Here is a 23,073-nt window from a genome sequence, read left to right as displayed (position 1 = left end):
AATAACTACTTCTACTTTAAGAACAGTAATATACCACAGTTGGTATTTAACAATGTGTTTTATGTAGGAAATACCTTTAAAATAACAGAAAATGTGATTGGCCATGAGTAAAAACAAAAGATTTTTATGTTTCAATTTATTTCCTTCAAGTTCTTTTAAGTATGAATAAAAACCTCTAAAGGTGACACTAAAAGGATGGCTTACCATAAACTGTATGCTGGAGAATATAATTTGAAAAAAATGACATAACTTGCAATATAGAAATCACAAAGAAGAGAGGAATCTGCTCATGAAAACACCACTAGTTCAAATCTCCATTCTGAAAAGACAGGCAGCCTTCTCTAATAACTAATTCTTTACCATATGGTAAATGGCATGACAACAAAAGCAAAAAGCCAAGTGTCTAACTGTATCTTAATGATAAGACCTTTATTTAGCTGACTGCTCCACATATGCTGCACATCAAAAAGAGAGAATGCAAGTTAGGTTAGGACAAGTACTCTCCATTTGTTATTACTGAGCTATCTATCAAACAACATCTGGTTAACAGGAATTATTATACACAGCAGTAAGAGGAGTTTCAAAGTTTGACAACTGAAACAGATTTTTAATTAAAAAGTGGCATTTAAAAAAATAGATCCTTACATCCAAGGATTTAGAGCTGTACAAACTCTTGATTAAGCCTCAAAGTTACCTATGTATGATTTTGTGAGTCACTGGTTTGTCTCTTACCAACAGAGAAAGCAAAGCATTATAAAGGGAGTTGTGGAATACTGAAAGTGGAGCCAAACAACTGATGGAACTGCTATCCATCTCCTGTAGTGCAATAAAAGTCAGTAATGAACTTGGATTTTTAAATGGCCTTCCTGATAATGGTCCTTATTGCTTTGCTCACTGCCCTCACTCCCACTAGGAAATATACAGTGCAGCTCCTGGAACACTGGAAATCACAGCACTGTCTGCATTGTCCTTTTCTGAATAATCTGTGTGAAATGTGTGATCACATTAGACACTTGCCTGAAATAGATGGAGCAGAGACATCCTTTACCCTGACCCTCAAAACTAAGAGAAGCAAACAGTTTCCTGAGAGTTATTAATTTCCAAACTCGCAGAATCAAGCTGGTAGGCTGCTGTAAAATGACAATGAACAACACTCCTCATACTCAATCTTAAGGGAAGAAAAAAAGCTGTGAGAATGTCTAGCGGAATAAATGTCACCAGAAAGCATGGTTCTCTATGGTTTGGGGTTGGAGGAAGGGACAGGAAGTGAAAAGCCACACATTTTCTGTACCTATCAGATTTGAGAAATTACTGGGTTCATACAGAGTTCTGTTGCAGGAGGGAAACCTGTTCTGCTGATTACCGTGCATAAAGGTGATGACATGCAGAGACTGCTAAAGATAATGTTGGGCTTAAAAATTTTTTTTAACATTCACTCTCTCATCTGTCAGAAGTTAGGGCTGGGAGGGAGAAGGTAAGAGGAATATTCCTCTTAAACAGAAATCTTTTCAATGTTTACATGTACAAGCACTATGCTTGGCACTTTATCAATTAGAACAGATAATACAATACCTGACACTTTGTGGGCTTAGAATCAAACAAAAACAAAAGTCTTCTGGGACAGATGAGCCATCTTTACTAATAATGGCCTGGGTAAATGAAGAATCTAAAAGATGAGGTTTAACTACAGAGTCTTATTTTATGAGGCTATACCACCACTTTAATTTCCTCCAGTGTGACTTAGTCTCAACCTAACTAGTTTCCTTTTGACAGTTGAAGTAACTGAGGCCTTGGACAGAATAAGGAATTTATCCAGCATCACAATGGGTAAGAACAGTGCTAAAAATGGACACCTTTCTCACAAAGTCATCTTGCTTATCTATCAAGTCTCACTATTCCTTTCTTCCTGCCTGTAAGGATTGTCACTTAACCCATATTTTGTTTTCTTATAAAAAATGAGTTGGGATTTTCCTTCCTTCTCTACATGAACAAGTGCTAAATGATAAAGGACTAAACCAGAATACCTCTGCACAAACATACACTCAAAACTGAAACAAAGAGCTGTGACCAACAAGTAACACAGTGGGTCAAAATGTCATCTATTTTCAGAAATTTGAGGGCCCACACAAACCCAAGACATTTTGCAAAATGTCTTTCTCAGATAGTAAAAAAAAAATTCTAATACAAACTTTCAAAAGGAATTTTATCTGTATAGTGAGGGCTCTTTATCATGCAAGTAATTAGCATTTCATATTTCACATAACTCTTTACCTTCTTGCTTTTTTCTTACTGGGGAGAAGGCAGAAGATTCAGCTCTGTCAGCGATTCTCTAAAAACATTTGTCTAATCTGTAGCTCCTGCTTCCTCCCCGAAGTACCACAGCCACTGGTGCACAGGAAAAGGAGAAAGCCACCTTGTGGGAGACCTTTTCTGTTTCCATAAAACATGGACTGGGCCATGTATAGAGGTAACTACTTCAGGGCACTTTCTGAAGCTGTTTTCTTTTTTTTTTTTTAAATAGTAAACATGGCTTTACCACTGACAGGGAAACAAATGCCAAGTAGTCAGAGCTGAGTTTAAATAAAGTCAGATACTTTAAAATGGGTGGTGGGTGGGTTTCTAAATGGAAGGAAATGAATTTATTTCCTTTGAAGAATGCCAGTTCTTTTCCCCAGTTCCCTTTGTGGCAAGATCTCAACCACTAAGTCAAACATAAGAAGCATCAGTGATTTCCAAGTTTGCAAAAAGATTTTTTTTCTTTATGAAACTAACTTGTTGGTCTTCAGCCTTTATGTGAAGTTGCAGCAAGTGTTAACTCCAAAGTGAGATTCAGGCGACCTTCTTAAGGTCACGTAGTCAGTAAGAGGTGAGCAAATAACCCCAAACGTACTCCCCACCAGTCTACACTTCTAACCACTATACCACACAAGCTCACGTCTGATTCATTTTAAGAAGAACCTTCTGATTTCAAAGGTTCACTTGTATATGCTCTTCAAATAATTTTTGAAATCTATCATTACAAAATAAAAATGTGCCAATGAAAACGGACAGTTGTATTGTTTCTAGTTCATCCTTTCTCCTGACAGCCAAGAAGCACCTTCCAACACCATTAACTAAGTGAAGACTTTAGAAGAAAGCTAAGTACCTCTAAGCAGCAAATACTGGCAGACAAAGCTAAATTAACTGACTTAGTGTATCTCTACCTAGCATACTAATAATTGCACTATAATTAAGGATGGTGATTCTCAATAGTGTCTGCACAAATTACAATCACCTGGGGAACTTAAAAGAATATGTCCAGGCCAGACCCCAGACCAATACATCAAAATCTTTGAATCAGGTATTAGTATTTTTTAAAAGCTTCCTATGTGATATAATGTACAACCAGTGTTGAGAACCACTGTTAAATTTTTGAAGTGAATAAATTTGTGCAGTTCTGATGTTACAGTTGTTAACTACACTGTTGGAAGAAACTGAAGAGCACAGGAAGTGAAATCTTTACATAAATACCTACATAATGAAGGAGAAGGTAATACAGTCCAAAGGAAAGGTCTCCTCTGTAGGAGTTTATACAAGGAAGATAATATTTCTGCCTCAGGGGGGCAGGGAAGGCTTCTAAGGAGGTGGTAACATTTGAACATTTAACATTTGAAGACTAGGAAAGACAAATACGAAAAAGAAGGTCATGTTAAGCACAGTTCACAATACTAACAAAGATGCTTGCAGGGGAAACAGTGCACACAATGTAAGGACACAAAAGAGAAATAAATTGGGTAGGCAGGCTGGGGCCACTTTAGGAGTAAATTTCAAGCAAAATTATGTGGTAGGAGTTGGGGCATCACTAGGTTTCTGAACAAAGGCCTATTCTGCTTAGAATTGAGCTTCAGTGAGATTATTCTTATAGCAGGAGGAAGGATGGACTAGTTGAGGCAAAGAGACCTGTTAAGAAGGCTGTAACTGCAGGAGTCTAGGCAAGTAAGGAAAGCCTACTGTGGGCTTAGCAGTAGAAAGGTGAAAAAACGGAAAGAGAAGTTAAAAAGGCAGGGCTTAGCAATTGAGTAGATATGAGAGATAAGGGCAAGAGAAGCACCAAAGACAAATCAGATTTCAATTCTAGATAATCAGGAAGATGAAAACCAGAGAAAAGGGGACATTTGAAAGAGAAGGTGAGCTTAGTCTCCAATTTGAGAGTTCGAACTGCCTGAGGGATATGCAAATGGAGATGCTCAGCAAAAAAATAATAAAAATTTGGCCTTCAACCCTAGGAGAGATGGCAGAGCTGAATATACAACTTTGGGGGTAGGGACACAGGATACATTTGATTGGGAAGGCCAATGTTTTCTCTACGATAACTCCTTATCCTTACCAATTATGTCTGTCCTGATTTCCTGAACTAATCCCTCTCACCGCCACTCCTGAATCTCTCGCACCCTCCTCCTAGCTTTCCTGTTCATTACAATGACAACCAGAGATCAGTGCTACGACCTGCTTTCTCCACCTACAACAGGATAGCTGAAAACTACTGGGAGCAGGGGCGGAGGAGAAGGGGGGTACTTTGAAGACCGATACTACTACAAATCCATGATCTTTGGCCTCACCGGGGCATGCAGTGTCACTTACTAATTTTCTCTGGCCCTTCGTTAGTTCCTTTTCCAGATCCTCTCAATGACTACTTTGTTATCACTACTTATACTCTCTACCCAACCACCATCTCTTCTCTTAGAACATAATCTCATATCCTACTTCCTTGAAAAATGAAGTCAGACATTTTAAAATCTCTTCCTTTAACATACAAACTTACCTATGACCAGATATTCACTTTTTTTCTTCCTGTCTCAGATGATGTATTTCTCTCCTGTTCAAGCTATTGCATCTGCCGGTGACCAGGATCTCATTTCTTGTGCCTCCTTCTGGGACTCTGTTCCACCACATATATCTTCCCCCACTCCCCATCCCAGCTTCACATTATTTTTCTTTACTGGCTCCACCTCCATACTCTATCAACATGCTTAAGTCTTTTTTTATCCAAAACAAATTGTTACTGTTCAATCTCTCTCCTACCCTTACCAAGTTTCTCAAAAGAGAAATTTACATTTGCTGACTCTACTTCCTCATCTTAATCTGGGATATTAGGGTTCATATATCCCTTCAAATTATATAAAATTTTCCCCACAAATGTACATTTTTTATCCCTTGAGGAAAGAATACATATCTTTATTCCTACTTTCAATGTACAATTATATATCTCAATGTGTAACCTTAGCTGCAGAGAATTTGTTAGTGGCATTTAATTTTATAGTTTGAGGAATTCTGGAGCATGTTTAAGTCTTAGTGTTTCAGATAAGCAGCATTTCTCTATGTACTGAAACCACAGGAACACTAGTTACAACCTGGGGGTTGCTTTATTCTTACAAAACATTTTTGCAGTGCAGCTGATTTGTCACTCACTGCAATTAAAAATGTGAGGAGCATCATAATGTGGGACCTGAAAAACTCAACAGAAAGAAAATCAGTAAACAACGAAACTGAAATAGTGCAGGCAATTTGGTTACTATATTGTGATTTCACCTCCACAGAAATTGCAGGTGTTCACCAAGCAGTCTGTAGTAGGTTCCTGAGTACTTCTGCTCCACTGGAATACTGGCATTAAGTCTTGTGTATTTTGATATGTCCCGTCTTTTAAGGCACAGTACACCTGAGCTGTACTAAAAGGACAAAGATCCAACTCTGAAACTCCTTATTCAAAATGGACAGTGGGAGAAATATCCATTATATATACTGTGTGTGCGTGTGTGCGAAATACACGTATAGGTCCCTAACACTGGTTTGTGAGTCATGAAAGATGAGAAGGCAGGGAGGTAAAAACCAGCAATAGTGAGAACTAGAGAATACCAAGCCTCATTTTACCTTTTGGCCTTTATCATTTGCTCTAAACCTCTGTAAAAATATTTAAGCACTGAATAAAATGAAAGCATTTGAATTCTGCCTACAAGAACCATAAGACTTTAATGTTAACTAGAACTATCAGAATGAGAAGAGTCAGAGACAGGAAAAATATTAAAAAGGTGTTAAGTCTCTATCATACACAATTTAAACAGAAGTATTTAAAGACAAGAGAGAAAAGATACTATGCAATTAAGAGCTTGAATTTAATAAGTATCAATACAACTGAGAATAATCACTTTTTTCTCTTTATGACTTTCAAGTTTGCAGCACTAGTTAAGATAATATATTTAGTAAAACTAGTTAAAGGAACAGTTTGCCTCTAAAGTGAAATATTCCATTAGGATCCATTAATATTTGATAAATGCTTCCAATTCAACAAATACCAACAAGTAAAACATTTAAAGAATTCTACATAACTATGTTTGTGATGCATCAGATAAATAAAAGATTTAGTGCCATATCTGCATACTTGGTAATTAATTGCCTTTTAACCAAGTTTTCTATTTTATCAGTCCACAGAAGATAAAAGAGCCAGTCCATGGTAGCCAAGAGAAAAGTCGTATTTGTAAAAAAGTTTTTAAATCAAAGAAACATTTAAAAAAATTAAAATGTTCACTAATTTTATAATTATGAGTTAAAAGATAACACCACATTTACATGTAGCTTTGACTGTTTTTCATTAATTTTATTAAAGGCTTTACAAAAATATACTTGCAAAAAAGAAATGCTGGATTTGGTTAGAAGTGGTAGTTCTTTTTTTAAATTTTTTAATTTGATTTTTAGATAGAGAGGGAGAGGGGGAGGAGAGAAAGAAGGGGGGAGAGAGAGGGAGGGAAGGGAGGGGGGAGGAAGAAAGAAACATCGATTTGTGGTTCCACTTATTTATGCATTCATTGGTTGCTGCTTGTATGCGCCGACTGGAGATCAAACCCACAACCTTGACTTATCAGCAGGACACTTTAATAACCAACTGAGCTACCAGGCCAGAGTAAAAGTGGCAATTCTTTTAAACCTAAATAGTCACATTCCTTAGACTATACCCACCCTGGAAAATATGAATCATTACAGAGACACAGGGTCACTGTCCTTCCTTTCATTCATAATAGTAAGCAACTATTTTTGTTTTTCCCCATGTAATGATATTTTACCAGTGCTACCAATTCTGTGTTTACATCCATAACACCAACAGTAAGTTATCCAAGTCTGTCCTATCTGTTCATTCAGTTGATTTATTCTACAAATATTAACTGAGTACTTATGAAGTGCCAGATTGAGTGCTTGGCACTAGGGAGATAAAAAGTAATCTAGACAATGTCCTTGACTGCATGGAGGTTATGTTTTGGTAAGAAAACAGTTTTAAATTCACCTCCCTTACTGTAGACATCTTTCCTGGTTTAGTACTGTTCACACATTGTCCAAACACAATTTTTTGATGAATGGAAAGTCTCTCATTCTCATGTAGAAATGCATATGCCTGCATGTGTGCGTGTGCGCATGTGTGTGTGAAGTACATGTATATGTCCCTAACACTGATTTGTGGGTCATGAAAGATGAGAAGGCAGGGAAGGTGAAAATCATACATATGAAAAAAAAGTGAGTGACCAGAATTAGACATAGTGGCTGCATAGGTCAAATGCTGCCCTAAGGTAATTCTCCGAGGGCAGGTCACTGACCTGTGGTGGAGGAGGGTAAGAATCAATCAGAGCAAGTAATGAAACACTAATACTAATATGGGTTTTCAGAAGGAGATATAAAAGGTTTGGTCCATTCACATTTGAAATTAAGTACAGGAGACAAAATGTTACGAAATAACACTGACATTCAAGGCAAAAAGAAACGTGTGGAGGAAACGGTGGGAAAGAAGATAGGTGACAGGGATTAGGGAAGAAAAAGGAAAACCCAAATATGCCTTTGATGACGTTTCCAGTTTCTTCATGGGCCACATCCCATCAGTAACCCTATGTCTTGTGAGTAATCCCAACCCTACCTACCACCATCTCCTACCCCTCTGCTTCCAAAAGATGCTCAGGCTCCACTATCCTGGGAAGCGTTCTGAAGATCTGCCATGTCAGATCAGGTTATAATCCCCTCTCTTTTCCTTTTTCTCCTACCATACGAAAAGAGTGGTCAACATTTGTTGCGTGTAGTATCTTTACAACTGTCTACTGCAGCAGCCCTTGCAATCTACTACTATCACTCTATAGAAACTGCTTTCTTAAAGGTCACCTACAACCACCTAATTGCCAAAACCACAGCCTGTTTTCAGTCCTTCTCCTTGTTTGGCAGAGAACAGCTACTGCTTCTCAGGAAGGCAGTTACCACCTCTTTTTTGACCCTCAAACCCGCTTTGGATTCCTCGATAGTGTTCTGGTTGCATACATACCTTCCTGAGGTACACTGTGCAGTGGAAAATGCACACACTCTGGCCTCAGACAAAGGCTTATCTTCCCGGTCTGTTTCCTTCCTCTGTGAGTGGGACACAACCACTGACCTCACTAATGTGGGAATATGAAATAGCATATATAAAGAGTCTAGCACAGTATTTGCACATCGATGATGTTCAGAAAATGTCTGTCTTTCCCCGCTTTCTGCTTTCTCTATCTTCAGGCATCCCTGGCATGGATGTGGATGTTCCACAGGTTCTGCCTCACGTTGACTCTGCATTTAATACCCTCTACCTCTGCCATTTCACCCATCACAATGCTGACTCCAAAATCAGGTCTCCAGTTTTCCTTACAATTCTTCAGCTCCAATTCCACATTGGAGGGAACCACCCAACTGGATAACCTGCCTGAACCTTAAACTGAACAGAAACAGTCTCGATGCTTGTAACAGGTATGAAACCAAAGGCATCATCTCTTTCAATTAGTCCCTCCTACCTACTTCCCTACAGGCACCAGTATTTTCCCAGCCATCTGTCTTAATGTTGTGAAATCATGTTTGACTCTCCCAACACCCCACTGCTAAAATGTGTAGATGTGGAGCTGTAATTCTCTCAACATCTGTCTCTAACATTCCACTGCAATCAGTCATTGCAATCATTTTAGTTCCCTGCCTCAGTGCTCTTTGGCTAACTAGGCTGTTATAGCAGAAGCTTTAAGAAAATCAATTTCATAAAAGGTTTGAATGCAAGGGATTAATGAAAAGCACTACAATCACTAACAACAGACTAGCTCTCCAAGTTTGGTTAGGTGAATGGTTGACAGTCTGAGGGGTCAGTGAGGTTAAGAATAAAGGATAGGTGTGTTTGTTTTTTGTTTGTTTTTTTAAACTTTAAAGATGAATAAGCACTTGCAGGCAGTAGGAAAGGAGTTGACAGAGAGCAAGAAATGACTGCTTCCTAATTAATCTCATTCATTCATCCATTCTCTGCCAGAAATTTACTGTAAACCTATGATATTCTAGGTGCAATGCTAAGTGCTGAGTTTATAATGGTGAGTAAAATCAGATACAGAACCAGCCCCTAAAATCTTCAGGTTGAGTGAGGGAGACAGACATTAATCAAGTAATCATACAATTAAATGTGAAACTGAAAACAGGACAAGTGCTAGAAAAAGTAAGTGTTATGAAGGCCTATTTATAAAGATGTTTAATCTAGTCAGGGAAGTCAGGAAAAATTTCTTGAGGAAGAAATACTTCCTCAAGTTCTGAAAGATGAAGGGAAATTAACCAAAGAAAATGGGGAGGGAAGAACATTCTGAACAGAAGGAACCACCTGTGTGTTATGGTGAGAAAGAGTATGATGAGAAGGCCCGAAAGAAGGTAAGAGTGGCGGGAATGGGAGAGCAAGACAGGGGGATGGGTGATGGGAGATGAGGCCGGAGAAGGGGCTGGACCACGCAGGGCCATGCAGGCCACAATGGAAGCCTTTGAAGGAACTGGTACAAGGCAGAAGACAGGATTGGATCTGACTCCAGATCTCTGCAACACTGATCTTTCTAAAGCACAGGCTTCCTGATGGTACTCTCTGTTCAAAACTTAAATAGCTTTCACTGTCCACTGTCTCTATAACAGATCCAACTTTCAAACCACTCTTTCCAGTTACCTTGTACTTTTAACTCCAGCTCTTCATTTTTCTTTTTTCATGCTTTAGGTACCTCCTAGAATGCCCCCATCTTTCATTTCTGTTTTTTAAAACCCTTTCTATCTTTTGGCCCATCACATATGCCACTTCTGTGAAACCCTTTTTTGATGGTCCTGGAGATCTTTGCTTCTTTGAACCCCCACAATAGTTTGTGCTTCTTTTTGCCATTTAATACACTCAGCTTTGTATTGTAGTTACCTGTGCACAAATTTGTCTCCCCCTTTTCTCAACCTTCAGCAAGTTGTAAAGTGTTGAGGGCAGGAGCTTTGTTCAACCTTTGTATCCCCCACACTAAGACATAGTGTTACCCACAGCAGCTGCTCAATAAACATTTGTTGGCTATTTTCTGAGTGAGGTTTCTAAGTATTTGAAAACTTTGCCATTATCATGTAGATGCCAGCTGCTACACTGATTTATAGTTATGATGCTACAGCAAAGTGTGAGTCTCATCTCCTTTTCTGGTATACATGGGCACTAGTTATGGTTTTCATGGCATGATATTAAAGACCAAAAAAAAAATAAAAAAATCTAAAACTATTTAGAAGAAAAATCAGGCCTGTAAGTAAGGTACTTATCAATCCAATAGTTGACAATCAGATGGTACTATCCCAGAGAAGAAACTCAAGTTACTCTACCAAACCTAGTTCAAGGAAGATGTATTAATGAATTTTTGGGATGTTTTCATCAATGAGAAAAAAAATAGGAAGCAAAAAAGGAAAATGTTGCTCTAGAACTACTTTTAAAATTTTCCTTAAATGTGATCTGAACCCAGAATCAGACACTCTCACATAAAGTAACAGCTTTCTAGACATCCCTATTCACTGATAAGATTTATTTCCAGAATAAAATATAAAGACTAATGTGGAAGGGAGGAAAAAGTTCATGATTGTGGTGAGAATTCTGTAAGCAAAATATTTTAAAGTTTATTTTTACATTAAAAAAATCAACTTACACATTTCATTTTGCTCTTCACCACCTTTAGTATAACGCTGAGGTACTAAACCACTCCACTATTTCCTTCTGCACCCGGGGAAGGTTCCTCATCTTTGATATGTAGAGCAATATAATGTCAGCTAAGTCTGTAGTAGAAATAGAGTAAAGGAATCTTGGGGGTGTCCCTCCCATTTACTTAGTGAGTATTCTGTAATCCTTCCACAGAGAGAGTGACTAACCATATCACTCCATGCATGTCTTTGTCAAGCTTAATGACTAAGATACCTAACAAAGTAGTAGTAGTACTTGGGCAGTGTCACCATGGTTTTCAATCAGCAAAATTCAATTGTTTCCTGTGCTAAATATACTCATCTTCATTGTCTCTTTCAGTAACCTTAGACATGTTAAAGCTTCTTATTTATAACATCTCAAAGTTGAGTTAGCACCGCCAAGTTGACTTAACATGGATTTAGTCCAACCCCTCATATTGCCAACAAGAAAAATAATGCACAATGAGGTTAAGAAATTTGTGCAAGGCTACACTGCTACTTCAAGGGGAAAAAATAGGATATCATCCAGAATGAGACTGAATTTAGGGTTTTAAGAGACCTTTGCATAGCTAAAGGCGCTCTCTGGGGTAAGGGAATTACATTTAATAAAAAATATAATGCTTGATAAAAATTATTTACATAAGCTTAAATTACACTTAATTTTATCCTAGGCATTAACCTAAAGTCCCCAAATTTGAAAACCAAGAGGCATGTGAGGCTATTACTATTAAAAACTTATAAAGAAAGTAGACAAGAAGAACTTACCATGAAGAAATATATCATTATGGGCTTTCTATTTCAGAATTACTATCTAGAAAATTAAGATAAAAACTTTGATTATAAAGGACTATGAAAGCCAAATAAAAGAAAATGTTCTTCTTATAACAGATGGTTTATACCCTGATAATGTTTGCATTTAATGCTTTAGGATTACCTATTAATAAGGAAGCAGGGATGCTTTCCATTGATATTTCTATTTCAAAAGAAACAAGTTCTTTGTAACTCACTTTGTAGTGATATATTACACACAGGTTTGTTTAAAGGGCTGGGCTGTAGTGACTTTAAAACTTTATATCTAAATCCTGTTTGTGTCAGATCTATAGAGGAGCTTTGTAGATGAGTGTTGGAAAGCTTTTTGTCATAACTGTGGCTATGTAACAATTTTCTCAGAATAGTGGCTCCAACTCTTTTTGCAGTGCTCTAAGATTGAAAACATGCTCACATTCTTGCAGTATAGAACCCTGAGGCTGGAGAGAAAGGGGCCGATAAGCCTCATGCTCCCCAGCCTCCCCTGCCCTGTCCTCTCAGTGAGCTCAGTCAGGGTGTGAAGATGTCACTGGTAGACATGGAAACTGACTCCCTAAGTGACGGCTGTAACTTGCAAGGGCAAGTGCTTCTTGCTACTTACTGTCACCATTGCCACCGCTGCTGCTGCTGGGATGGCACACCTTTTTGCTGAGAATCCTTGGTCATTTTAATATGTATTGTGGCCAGAGGCTGGGAACTCTCAGCCATTTATGAATAAAAAACCGCTAACATTATAAAATTGCCAAAAATATGGAGAACTCTGAGGGATAAAATTTAAACAACCATTATTTTTTCTTTAGAAAAAGATCTGGATTCCCACGTAGCCCTACCAGCTGAGTGTAAGTTACTTCAATTAAAAATGTTATATATTTTTAATATAAACTCTCAGCAATGAATATAGGGAGGTTGAAAATAATCCAAGTATTGCTTAATCCTCAGTAAATAGGTAAATATATAAACTTCACAGTGACAAAGGTACTGTGACCGTAAACACCGTAAGATAAATCCAAGATTTACACAAGCAAGAAAAACAAACAAACAAAAAAGAATGTTATGGATATGGAGGAACCCAAAATAAATACCATTAGTTATGCTTCAGACATTTAATTTATATGGTCTCATCATCATTATCTTTTTTTCAGAGTGTGTGTGGGTGCTCATAGGTGGACATTTTGCATATGTAGTAGAAATTCCTAGAACATAAGAATTTGACATTACACGTCCATGAAAGTCTAAAATAAGTTAGAATAGGCATATTTAAATTTGAAAAAATTGCAAATATAAGCCTTTATGACTACTGGGTATGAGGCAAGAAGAGATGACCTTTAAAGTTCAATCTATGGAGCCCTATACATTGCCAGTGGAAATGAAAAACAGTGCAGCCACTGTGGAAAACAGCCTATCACTTCCTCAAAAGGTTAAACATAGTTACCATATGATCCAGTAATTTCACTCCTATTTTACCCCAGAGAACTGAAAACATGTTCATATAGAAACTTATAAACAAATATTCATAATAGCCAAAAAGTAGAAACAACCCAAATGACCATCAACTGATTAATCAATAAATCAAATGTTTTAATTACTCATAAAATGGAATATTAGTCAACCATAAAAAGAATGAAGTACTGTTGTATGCTACAATATGAATGAACCTTGAAACATGATGTCAGGTGAAAGAAGCCAACACAAAACACTGCAAATTATATGATTCTATCTATATAAACTGTTCAGAATAGGTAAATCCACAGAAACAGTAGATTAGTGGTTACCAAGGGATCCAGGAAGGGGAAATTGGGAGTAAACTAAGAGATCTGAGGTTTCTTTTTGGAATGATAGAAATGTTTTGGTATTAAATTATGGTCATAGTTGTATAATATAGTAAATATACTAGAAACCAGTGAATTGTACATCTCACTTTAAAATGGTGAGTTTTATGTTATATGAATTATAGCTAAATAAAAATTCACTTAAGTATAAAAAATTCCTTAATTATAAGGAAACAAACATTTTTTCCAATGATGATCTATTACGGTTTCAAATACTCAGAATTAAATTGGGAATGTTAAGAGAAAGGCTTTGGAATACTGAGAACCAATAAATTTCTAATGAACCATCTCTTCATTTTTCATTGTGCTCACACATTTCTCTAAGGATATTAGTGATGGGTGTGCTATAAAAAACAATATGCTGAGGCAAAAAGCCTTAATCACATCTTTCCGTTCATGCCTAGTACCCTAGGGAAGTGAATCTCCTGAGTGTCTATCTGTATGATGGTTACCTAAAGTGGCTGCCCATGTCCAGTGAAGGCTTTTGTTTAGTAATCATGGTTAAGTTGAGCTTGTTTAAATACCATTTCCCAGGACTTACATGCTACTCTCTGAACGACGGGAATACTCAAAGCTTTTAGGGGGAATAAACTATTGCATGGTCTCTGCCTAGAAAGTGGGCCACAGTTCACTGGAAACAGTTCAGATAAATAAAATGAAAGCAGACATTTTTGGAGATGATCTTGAAAGCTTTCCATTAGAGAACATCAAGGTCATAAAACTAGGAGTAGCATGTATCCATGTTAAACTATCACAAATCACTTTCTACCCTCTGTTCTTTCTAACTAATACAAAGTATTCATCTCCTTTAGATAACGAAATCATTTTCATGGAACACAACACACACCTCTCTCCCTGGCCACCCACTAAGAGACATTTGATTCCTATCCACAATTAACCATACGTCATCAAAATACAAAGCAGTGGCCTACTTACAAAGGCTCTATATTAAACTTGAGTGGAAAAGTTACATTTTAAATACAAGAAGTCTTTGAGGAAACTGATTCCCATTTCTGGTATGTGGGCTGCACATAAAGAAAGTAAGGCTCAGTCTACTTGCTTCTCCATATACTTCTCTATTGGCTTCTCTTGGGCTGCCAGCCTTGGCCTGGACCTTTCCCTAGATTTCTCAGCTTTAGGTCAACATCTGCAGTCCCCTCTTGTGTTACAGGCTCAAATATAATGACAAAGGTCAAAGAAGACTGGGAAGACTAAGAGGAAAGGGAAGAGAGAAGAAAAGGAACTGAACTGAGGGAGGTGTTCTATGGCTATCAATAAAATCTTCTCAAAATACAGGTCAAACCCTTTTGAAAGAAAGTATTCTGAATACAGTGACCATGATGACAAGTGATTCTTCAGTTTTTGTTTTCCTATATTAGGGGTAAGATGAAAATTATAAAATATAAAAACAAATATATGATATACTATGAGGAGGCATCATAAAATGCACTTTACTGTAACTAATTATTATGCTTTCTAATTTGGTATATAAACATGTCAAAATATATAAATACATTAACTAACTTTACACAATAGAGTATATAGGTACTAAATAATTTATAGCAGACTATGTATATATATTTATAGACATTTTTATGAAAAATTATGCATCAAGACTGAAAAGAGCCTAATATCTTATTAGAACATTATATATGTGGGAAAATCAAATTCAGCTTTGTATTATTTCAACATATAGTAAGAATAAAACCTGATAAAGTTCAATTAAGATATAAAATTACTATAAGTGCTTATGAAATAATACCAATACCAGGTTAGTTTATTCCACTTGTAATCAATTATTTTAAACAAACAAACAAACAAAAAGAAACCTGGGTCATTTATCACTATTACAGATGTTCTTCTATGTGTAAGGAGTTCTTAAGAATCTTTGTTAATTATAATGTTAAATAAGAATTAGAGAACTAAAAGGACATTAATTCCTTCACTGTTAAATAAATGTACACAGCTTAAGCCCTGCTTTTAAAAGGTCCTTCCTGGGCTCTTGGTAACTATTTAGGGTCTGAATATGTAGTATAAATATAAAAAAATGTTGCGGTTCCACTGGCCATTCAAGTCCTATGAAAGTAAATGAAGTGGGAATGGGTCATGATGTCTTTTTATATGTAGATGCATTTCTCTGAGTGTGCAGAGTTCAAGTGTACCAATTTGATTTGATCTATTTCTTTCTTAGATTTTATGGATATAACATTCTCATCAGTATACACTGATAAATTACACACTGTAGTTCAAATTTTTAAAATGTTAATATGTTAAAGTACAAGGGATTTGCTACAGAAACACCTTATTTACTTTTAAGAATACAGCTATGAAAATTCAAGACCCAGCTTTCTTTCTTTTGGACAATCATGTTTTGCTCAAAATGCTGATTTCCGCCCCCTCTAACAAGAGTTAGACTTGAGCCAGTATAGCAACATATTAATAAAATTATATTAGTGTATATAGGGTGGGGCAAAAGTAGGTTTACAGTTGTGAGTAAATGAAACAGCTTATTCTTGTATTACTATTTATTAATTATTGTACTATGTTCCATATGAACAACTATAAACCTACTTTTGCCCCACCCTGTATGTACTTTTTTAAGTTCTCATGAGAAATTTTGAAAATAGCTTTCATGCATTAAACAAATGCTAGTAATAAATAAAGCTCTACAATATTCACATGCAAAGAATAGTACCATTGTTATAATACTGAACAAACTATCTTATTATGCTCACATTAAGTGACTACAACTGCCATTCAGAATCTTTTTCCTAGCTATAAAGACTTTTAAGAAGTTCATTTTTTAACACAAATTCCAGAAATGTCTACAAATAATGACTAAAAAAATTCCATTGAAAATTTAAGAGTAGATGTAATGGTTTTCTGAATCATAATTATTTTTAAAAAAGATAATCCCATGTATGTTCAGTTTTAGCAGCAATAAGTTAAAAGGCTGAATGGTTGGATTACTACTCCACAAATATGTATGAGTGTGTTACCTCCTTTCTCTATTTGTGAATGTCTCTTTGGGTATCTAAAACCTCCACATTTTTCACAGTGTTTAAGGTTCTTTATGCAATGCCTGCCCTCATACCTGCTTTTTCTTTCCTGAATGAAGTACCTTCTTAGCTGTGAACTGTAAGTGGGAAGAAAGAGGGTGCCAATGTAAAGTATAATTATACTTTATAGAAGTCGGTGGGATTAGTTTTAACGTGGATATGTATTTTAATTTTATCCCCAATTCATACAGTAATATTCATTCTAAAAGGGTGATAAAAGGACAAGGCTGAGAATGTGAGGGGTTTTGGTTGAGCCATAGATTTCCTGGGGGGCACGGGGGACAGAAATATGAAAAGCCAAAGGGGACTTTCTGAGAAAAGAGGAAATAAGAAATAAAATAATATGGGGGCAGAAGACAGAAGTCTTAGAAGCTGATGACCTAAGAATGAGGAGATTCAGCTAGTGAAGACACAGAATGCAAATGCAGAATGGAAAGGATCAGTGATAAGGTATGAGGAGGGCCTATGGCAAAAGTTAGAATTACGAGAAAACAAGATTTGAAAAACAAAACTAATGAAGTGCCACCTCACTTGGTATCTATAGTGCCTGAGGATTTTTTAAAATGCCAAAAGGGCCCTAAGTGAAAGGATTTTAGTTGTCTAGATATCAAAAGGACCAAGGACCAGAAGATGGGCAGATCTAGCTGTAGGGATTAGGGAGTAATAAAAGGATTCGAGGCGAATGACAAAAGAAAATAGTATTTACTGCTAGAACCTCAAGATTGATTGCACAGTGTGAAACATGCAATATATCTAAGATGTGTGCAGCTTGTTTCTTGAATTGAATTAAGTTACTATTTTTATGGGTCACTGACCCTTGAAATAAGAGGTTCCCTACACGACATCCAAAGTTAGGAAAGTCAAATAGTGCATAAAAGGACTAGGAAAGCTTTCAGTATTTTTTGCCACATAGATGCCTCTATTAAAATCAAACACTAAGGTTTATTTTTGTATGGAAAAATCATATGAAATTTTATGGTAGCCTTTATTATTTCACTTCCCACACTTTATTTGTTCCTTACTATACATTTTAGAGATATGGCAAGAGTTTATACAAAAAAAAGCAGGACCTAACATGTGTCCTTAGTAAGCAGCTGCTCATTAAGATAATACTTCCAGTTACTGGCTTAGAAAGCAAGATTCTGAGATTACTGCTGGTCCTAGGCCTCTGACTTGTCAACCAAAAAAGTTACTTCCTCTTTAGTATAATGAATTGCAGAAGTACAGTTACACAGTTATCTATGAGGGTTTATTAGCAGGCATAGGATATGGTGGGTGAGCAGATACTGATTTTTTTTTTTTTTTTTTTGCCAGTGACCAAAATATTTACGAATTTCATAAAATGGAAAGAACTTTCTAAAAAATGAATAAGATCTGTTTCAAAAATAACCAATTCAACTGGAACACTGAATAGTAGAAATGATAAAAGTTTGTTCTTATAGTTGATAAAAAATTTATATCAGGGCATTTAAGTAAAGTTATTTTCTGTGTTCTGATTTAATGAATCATGTGAGTTGTATCTGGCTAGGTGACACAAATGCTGGCTCAATGAAGCCTACTCTAATGTTTCCCAGCACAGCCTTCCTTGGGACAGTAAAGCCAGAATAACATGTCAGACTAAAGTAATATCAAAGAAAGAGAAAGCAGGGCTGGAGATGCTGTGAGGTTGGCTCATAACACTTCTTGACCTGTAAGTGTCCAGTGTGTATTAAATGTCCTATGGGCCTCAATGACCTAACAAGCACCAAGTAGCAACAGTAATGCAGTAATAAATGGTCCTCAAAAAAAGACTTTTTCAATTCAAGCTGAAAAACACTACACTTACTAGATGGTTTTAACCCTCTTTGAAGACATCCTTAGAAACCACTAGTGATTTCTTAAAAGGTGAATGAGTATTACATGTTTTATATATGCTTGTGTAGTATTTAATTCCTTTAAATCTATTTGATTTTAAAGATATACATTAATTTGGAAAATGAAACTTTTCTGATGCTATTAATGATAAAATATGTTGAAGAAAAATGAAATAGCATTAGATATGTTGGTAAAAATACAGATTTCAAATAATGAGGTTCATTTAATATTAATAAAATGCACTGTTAAAAATGAAACTAAAGGACTCTTCTGTATATATCCCACACGGGGAGGTTCTTCTCTTTCAAAAGATAAGTAATATTTGTGAAGAAAAAGACCCTCAAGAAAAAAGACATTAAAAAACACAGAGAATGATTACAGCTTATCAAAATACAGCATATCACTTTACATAAAAGTTATTTTACTAAAAGGGAAAGAAAAATTAGGCACAAAATAGAGGCACACCATTTTCTAAGGATGTTTACAAAATCAATGAATAACTGTTTTTCCGTAATCAAAATTCTTCATATTTAGTATTTAAAGTCTGAAAGAATACTTACAATGACAGCAACACCATAGCAATTAAGGTCCATTCTGCAGGTTTGTGTATAATATTTCTATTTGTTAATCTGAAAGACATTAAGATAAAATTTACCTAAGGATTGTTATATTTTTTTATTTATAGAAAAGTCAGATTTATGACATGTGTCAAAGAGCACTATATTTTTTTATTCTTGTTATATTAGATAGAAAAGAGTCAATAGCAAAATAATGTGGGTCGATATTCAGTATCTGATAATGACCATCTCAAAAGTAAGTGCTCCAGCCTTACTATTATATATTTATAAAAATACTATTACACAAAATGGAAATAAAGGAACATGAGAAACTAAATTGCATGGTTTATTAAAATACACACTTGTACACACCTCCCTATAACCATATGTTCTATGTTTTCCCTAATCAAACATTTTGTTAAAGCTAACAAGGTAAGGAATTTCTGATTTTAAATTTAATTAATCTTTCACACCTTCCTACCTTTGTGCTAGGTTTGGCAGTAAGCAATTAAAGGATGTCATAACCCGTAAGTTACAGAAATGAGCATTCACTTAATAAATTTTAAGACTAGGTCTTTATTAAAAAGACTTAAGTTTTTAAAAAATCAGTAGTAAATTCTACCACTTAGCAGTTGACGACAACAAAATACGTTGTAATCATCTTAGTTTCTCAGAAAGCATTTAGAAAGACTGCTCTAAATAAAAAATAGTAGCAATCAATAAGAAAAAAATAAACCAATAATATCTGATAAAGGGATGTTATCAAAATATACAAAGAAGTCTTAAAATTTAACAACAGGAAAACAAACAGCCCAATTAAAAAATGGGCCAAACATCTTAATCAACACCTTACCAAAGATAAGCAAATGACAAATAAGCATATGAAAAGATACTCCATAATCGTATGTCATATCACTACACACCTATTAGAATGGCCAAAATCCTGAACATCGACAAAACCAAATGCTGATAAACATGAAGCAAAAGGAACTCTCATGCATTGCTGGGGGGAATGGAAAATGGTACAGCCACTTTGGAAGACAGATTGGCAGTTTCTCACAAACGTAAACATACTCCTATCATACAATCCAGCAATCATACTCCTTGGTATTTATTCAAAGGAGTAAAAAACTTACGTCCACACAAAAACCTGCACAAGGATGCTTACAGAAGCTCTATTCATAATTGCTAAAACTTGGAGACAACCAGGAGTCCTTTAGTAGGTGAGTGAATAAATATACTGTGGTATATCCAGATAAGGGAATATTATTCAGCTGTAAAAAGAAATGAGCTATCCAAGCCAGGAAAAGACATGGAGGTACTTTATATGCATATTACTAAAGTGAAAGAAGCCACTCTGAAAAGGCTATGTACTGTATGATTCCAACTATATGACATTCTTGAAAAGGTAAAACTATGAAGAGAGTAAAAAGATCAGTGGTTGTCTGGGGTTGTGTGTGGGGGGGGTAGGTTTGTGGGTGGGAGAGGGGGAGAGGGGTAGATGAATAGGTGCAACACAGAATTTTAAGAGCAGTGAATGAAAATACTCTATGATACTATAATGATGGATACATGCCATTATACATTTGTCCAAACCATTAGAATATACAAAACCAAGAGTGAATTTTAATGTAAACTATAGACTCTAGATGATAATGATGTTGTCAATGCAGGTTCACCAACTGTAGTGAATGTATTAACTCTAGTGGGGAATGCTGATAATGAGGGAAGCTATGTGGGAGGGGGGGTCAGGAGGAATATAGGAAATCTCTGTACCTTCATCTCAATTTTGCTATGAACCTAAAACTGCTCTAAAAAATAAAGTCCTTAATAAAAACTGATAATAAATAAATGGGCAAAGGATATGAGCAGGCAATTTAAAGAGAAGGAAAACTGAGTCACCAGGAAACATATGAAAAGGAGCTCAATCTCACTAGTAATCTGGGAAATCAATATAAAAGCAATAATTCATTCCATCTCAATGACAAAAATAAAATACTGACAATACTAAAGGTTGGTGAGGACAAGAGGAAAGAGTACTTTTAACATACTGCTGATGTGAGCAATCAATTTGGTAATATCTAACAAAGCTAAAAATGCATATAAATAGCTCAGTTATTTATAGATACAAACCCTAAACAAATTCTCCCACTCATGCATAAGGAAATGTGTATGAGGATAGTGCGACACTGCTTGTAACAAGAAAAAATAGTAATAAATAGTGGCACTTTTAAGGAATGCTAAATAGCTGTCAAAATAAATGAACAAGACTTACATTTTTTTGTTCATCATAATTTGAATGAAAGGCAGCAGCAAGTATTTTATATAAACCAAGAAGAGTCAATACTCAACATTATTTATGTACACATATGTGTAGTAAAAGTATAAAAACAAAGACTGGAAAGATACACATCAAATTCACAGTCTTGGTTATTTCTGGGGAGGAAAAGAGAATGGATTGGGAAAGGGAACAAACGGGACTTTTGCATTGGCTATCACATCTGCCAGAGACGACTGCTCCCCAGATAAGTTTCCTTTGCATTAAGCCCATCTGGACTACCCTATTAAAAGTAAACCTCTCCACCTCTCAGCTCCAAATTTCTGACTTCCTTACTCTGCTATATGTTTTTCTTTTTTCTCTGTACCACTTATCACCTTCTAACATACAATTATTGTTTATTATCTGTTTTCCCTGAGGGCAGGAATCTTTGTGTTCTTTACCTATTTATTCTCAGTGCAAAGAACAAGTGCCTCACATTCAACAGGCACTGAATTAATTTTTTCTAAACAAATGAATTAACCTATTTCTTTTATTTAAAAATATACATCTGAATATTTTAAAGTATAAAAATATCTTCATTCTGAGTAGAAAATATGTGTATCTTTGTTAATCTCATTTTTTCATAGTTAAGATGTTTTACAAAAATTTTAAAACTCTAGATGATATAGAAAGGAAGTACAGTATAGTAGTTAAAAAGTCTGACAGACATAATTCAGTACGCACATCTCTCACTTAGTAGTGTTTTACCTAGGGCATATTCAACAGCTGTAAAACTTTTTTAATTTAGTAAATCAGGAACACTAGTACTACGTACCCCAGGGTTTTTGTGAGGATTAAGTGTACAAAAGACGTCCATGTTGCCAAATTCAAGGGACCTCTCTCAGTCCTTAATCTATCAGCAGCATTTGACACAGTTGATTGCTCTTTCTCCTTGGAACACTTTCCTCACCTGTTTTCCACTCGTCTGATTTCCATCCCTCACTGGCATTCCTTCCCAGACCTTTTAATTTTGGCTTGCCCCAGAGCCTCTGCCCTTGGGTCTCTCATCTCCTCTATATATGCTCATTCCCTTAGTGATATCATCCAATCTCATAGCTTTAAATATTAAATAACTATATGCTGACAATTCTCAAATTTATTATCTCTAGCCTGGGCATTTTCCTTGAATTCCAGACTTCTATATCTAATGGTCTATTTGACATTTCCACTTGAATGTAAAATAGGCTTCTTAAAACATAGTACAGCCAAAACTGAACTCATCTTCCCCCCACAAACCAGCCCTCCTGCAGATAGCTCCATCTCAGTAAATGGCTACCCAATCCTTCCAGAATCCAGTTGCTCAAGCCAAAATTCTTGTGGTTAAACTTGGCTCTCTTCATGTCCCATGCCCAACAAGTCATCAAGTCCTGATGGTTCTATCTTCAAAAAAGAATCTAATTACTACCTCTACTGCTTTCACTTTGGTCCACATCATTTCTTGCCTAGATGACCAAAATAGCATCCTAAAAGGTCTTCCTGCCGCTGCCCATCTATTGTAATTCTCAAATCATCAGCCAGAATGATACTGTTAAAAATGTATGTCAGGTCCTGTGATTCCTCTGTTCAGAATCCAACTGCTCTCCATCTCGGAATAAAAGTCGAAGAATGACCACGGCTACAAGCCCTGTATACTA

General features: G+C 35.9%; 1 protein-coding gene across 2 annotated transcripts in view; it reads right to left on the bottom strand.

Moving 5' to 3' along the window:
* The window catches only part of RPAP2 (RNA polymerase II associated protein 2), a 72,262-nt gene that overhangs the window by 10,702 nt on the left and 38,487 nt on the right, over positions 1-23,073 (bottom strand). For both annotated transcript variants that reach the window (XR_013999335.1, XM_081144443.1), the window contains exon 11: positions 19,123-19,191. Coding sequence is in view for 1 of the 2 variants with exons in the window: in XM_081144443.1 (XP_081000569.1) it covers positions 19,123-19,191 (69 nt within the window). In the remaining variant the exon portion in view is untranslated. The remainder of the gene's footprint in view (positions 1-19,122; positions 19,192-23,073) is intronic.

The sequence above is a fragment of the Miniopterus schreibersii genome (genome assembly GCF_964146895.1).
Source record: "Miniopterus schreibersii genome assembly, chromosome: 8".
NCBI lineage: Eukaryota > Metazoa > Chordata > Mammalia > Chiroptera > Miniopteridae > Miniopterus > Miniopterus schreibersii.
This window is presented reverse-complemented; position numbering and strand designations above follow the sequence as displayed.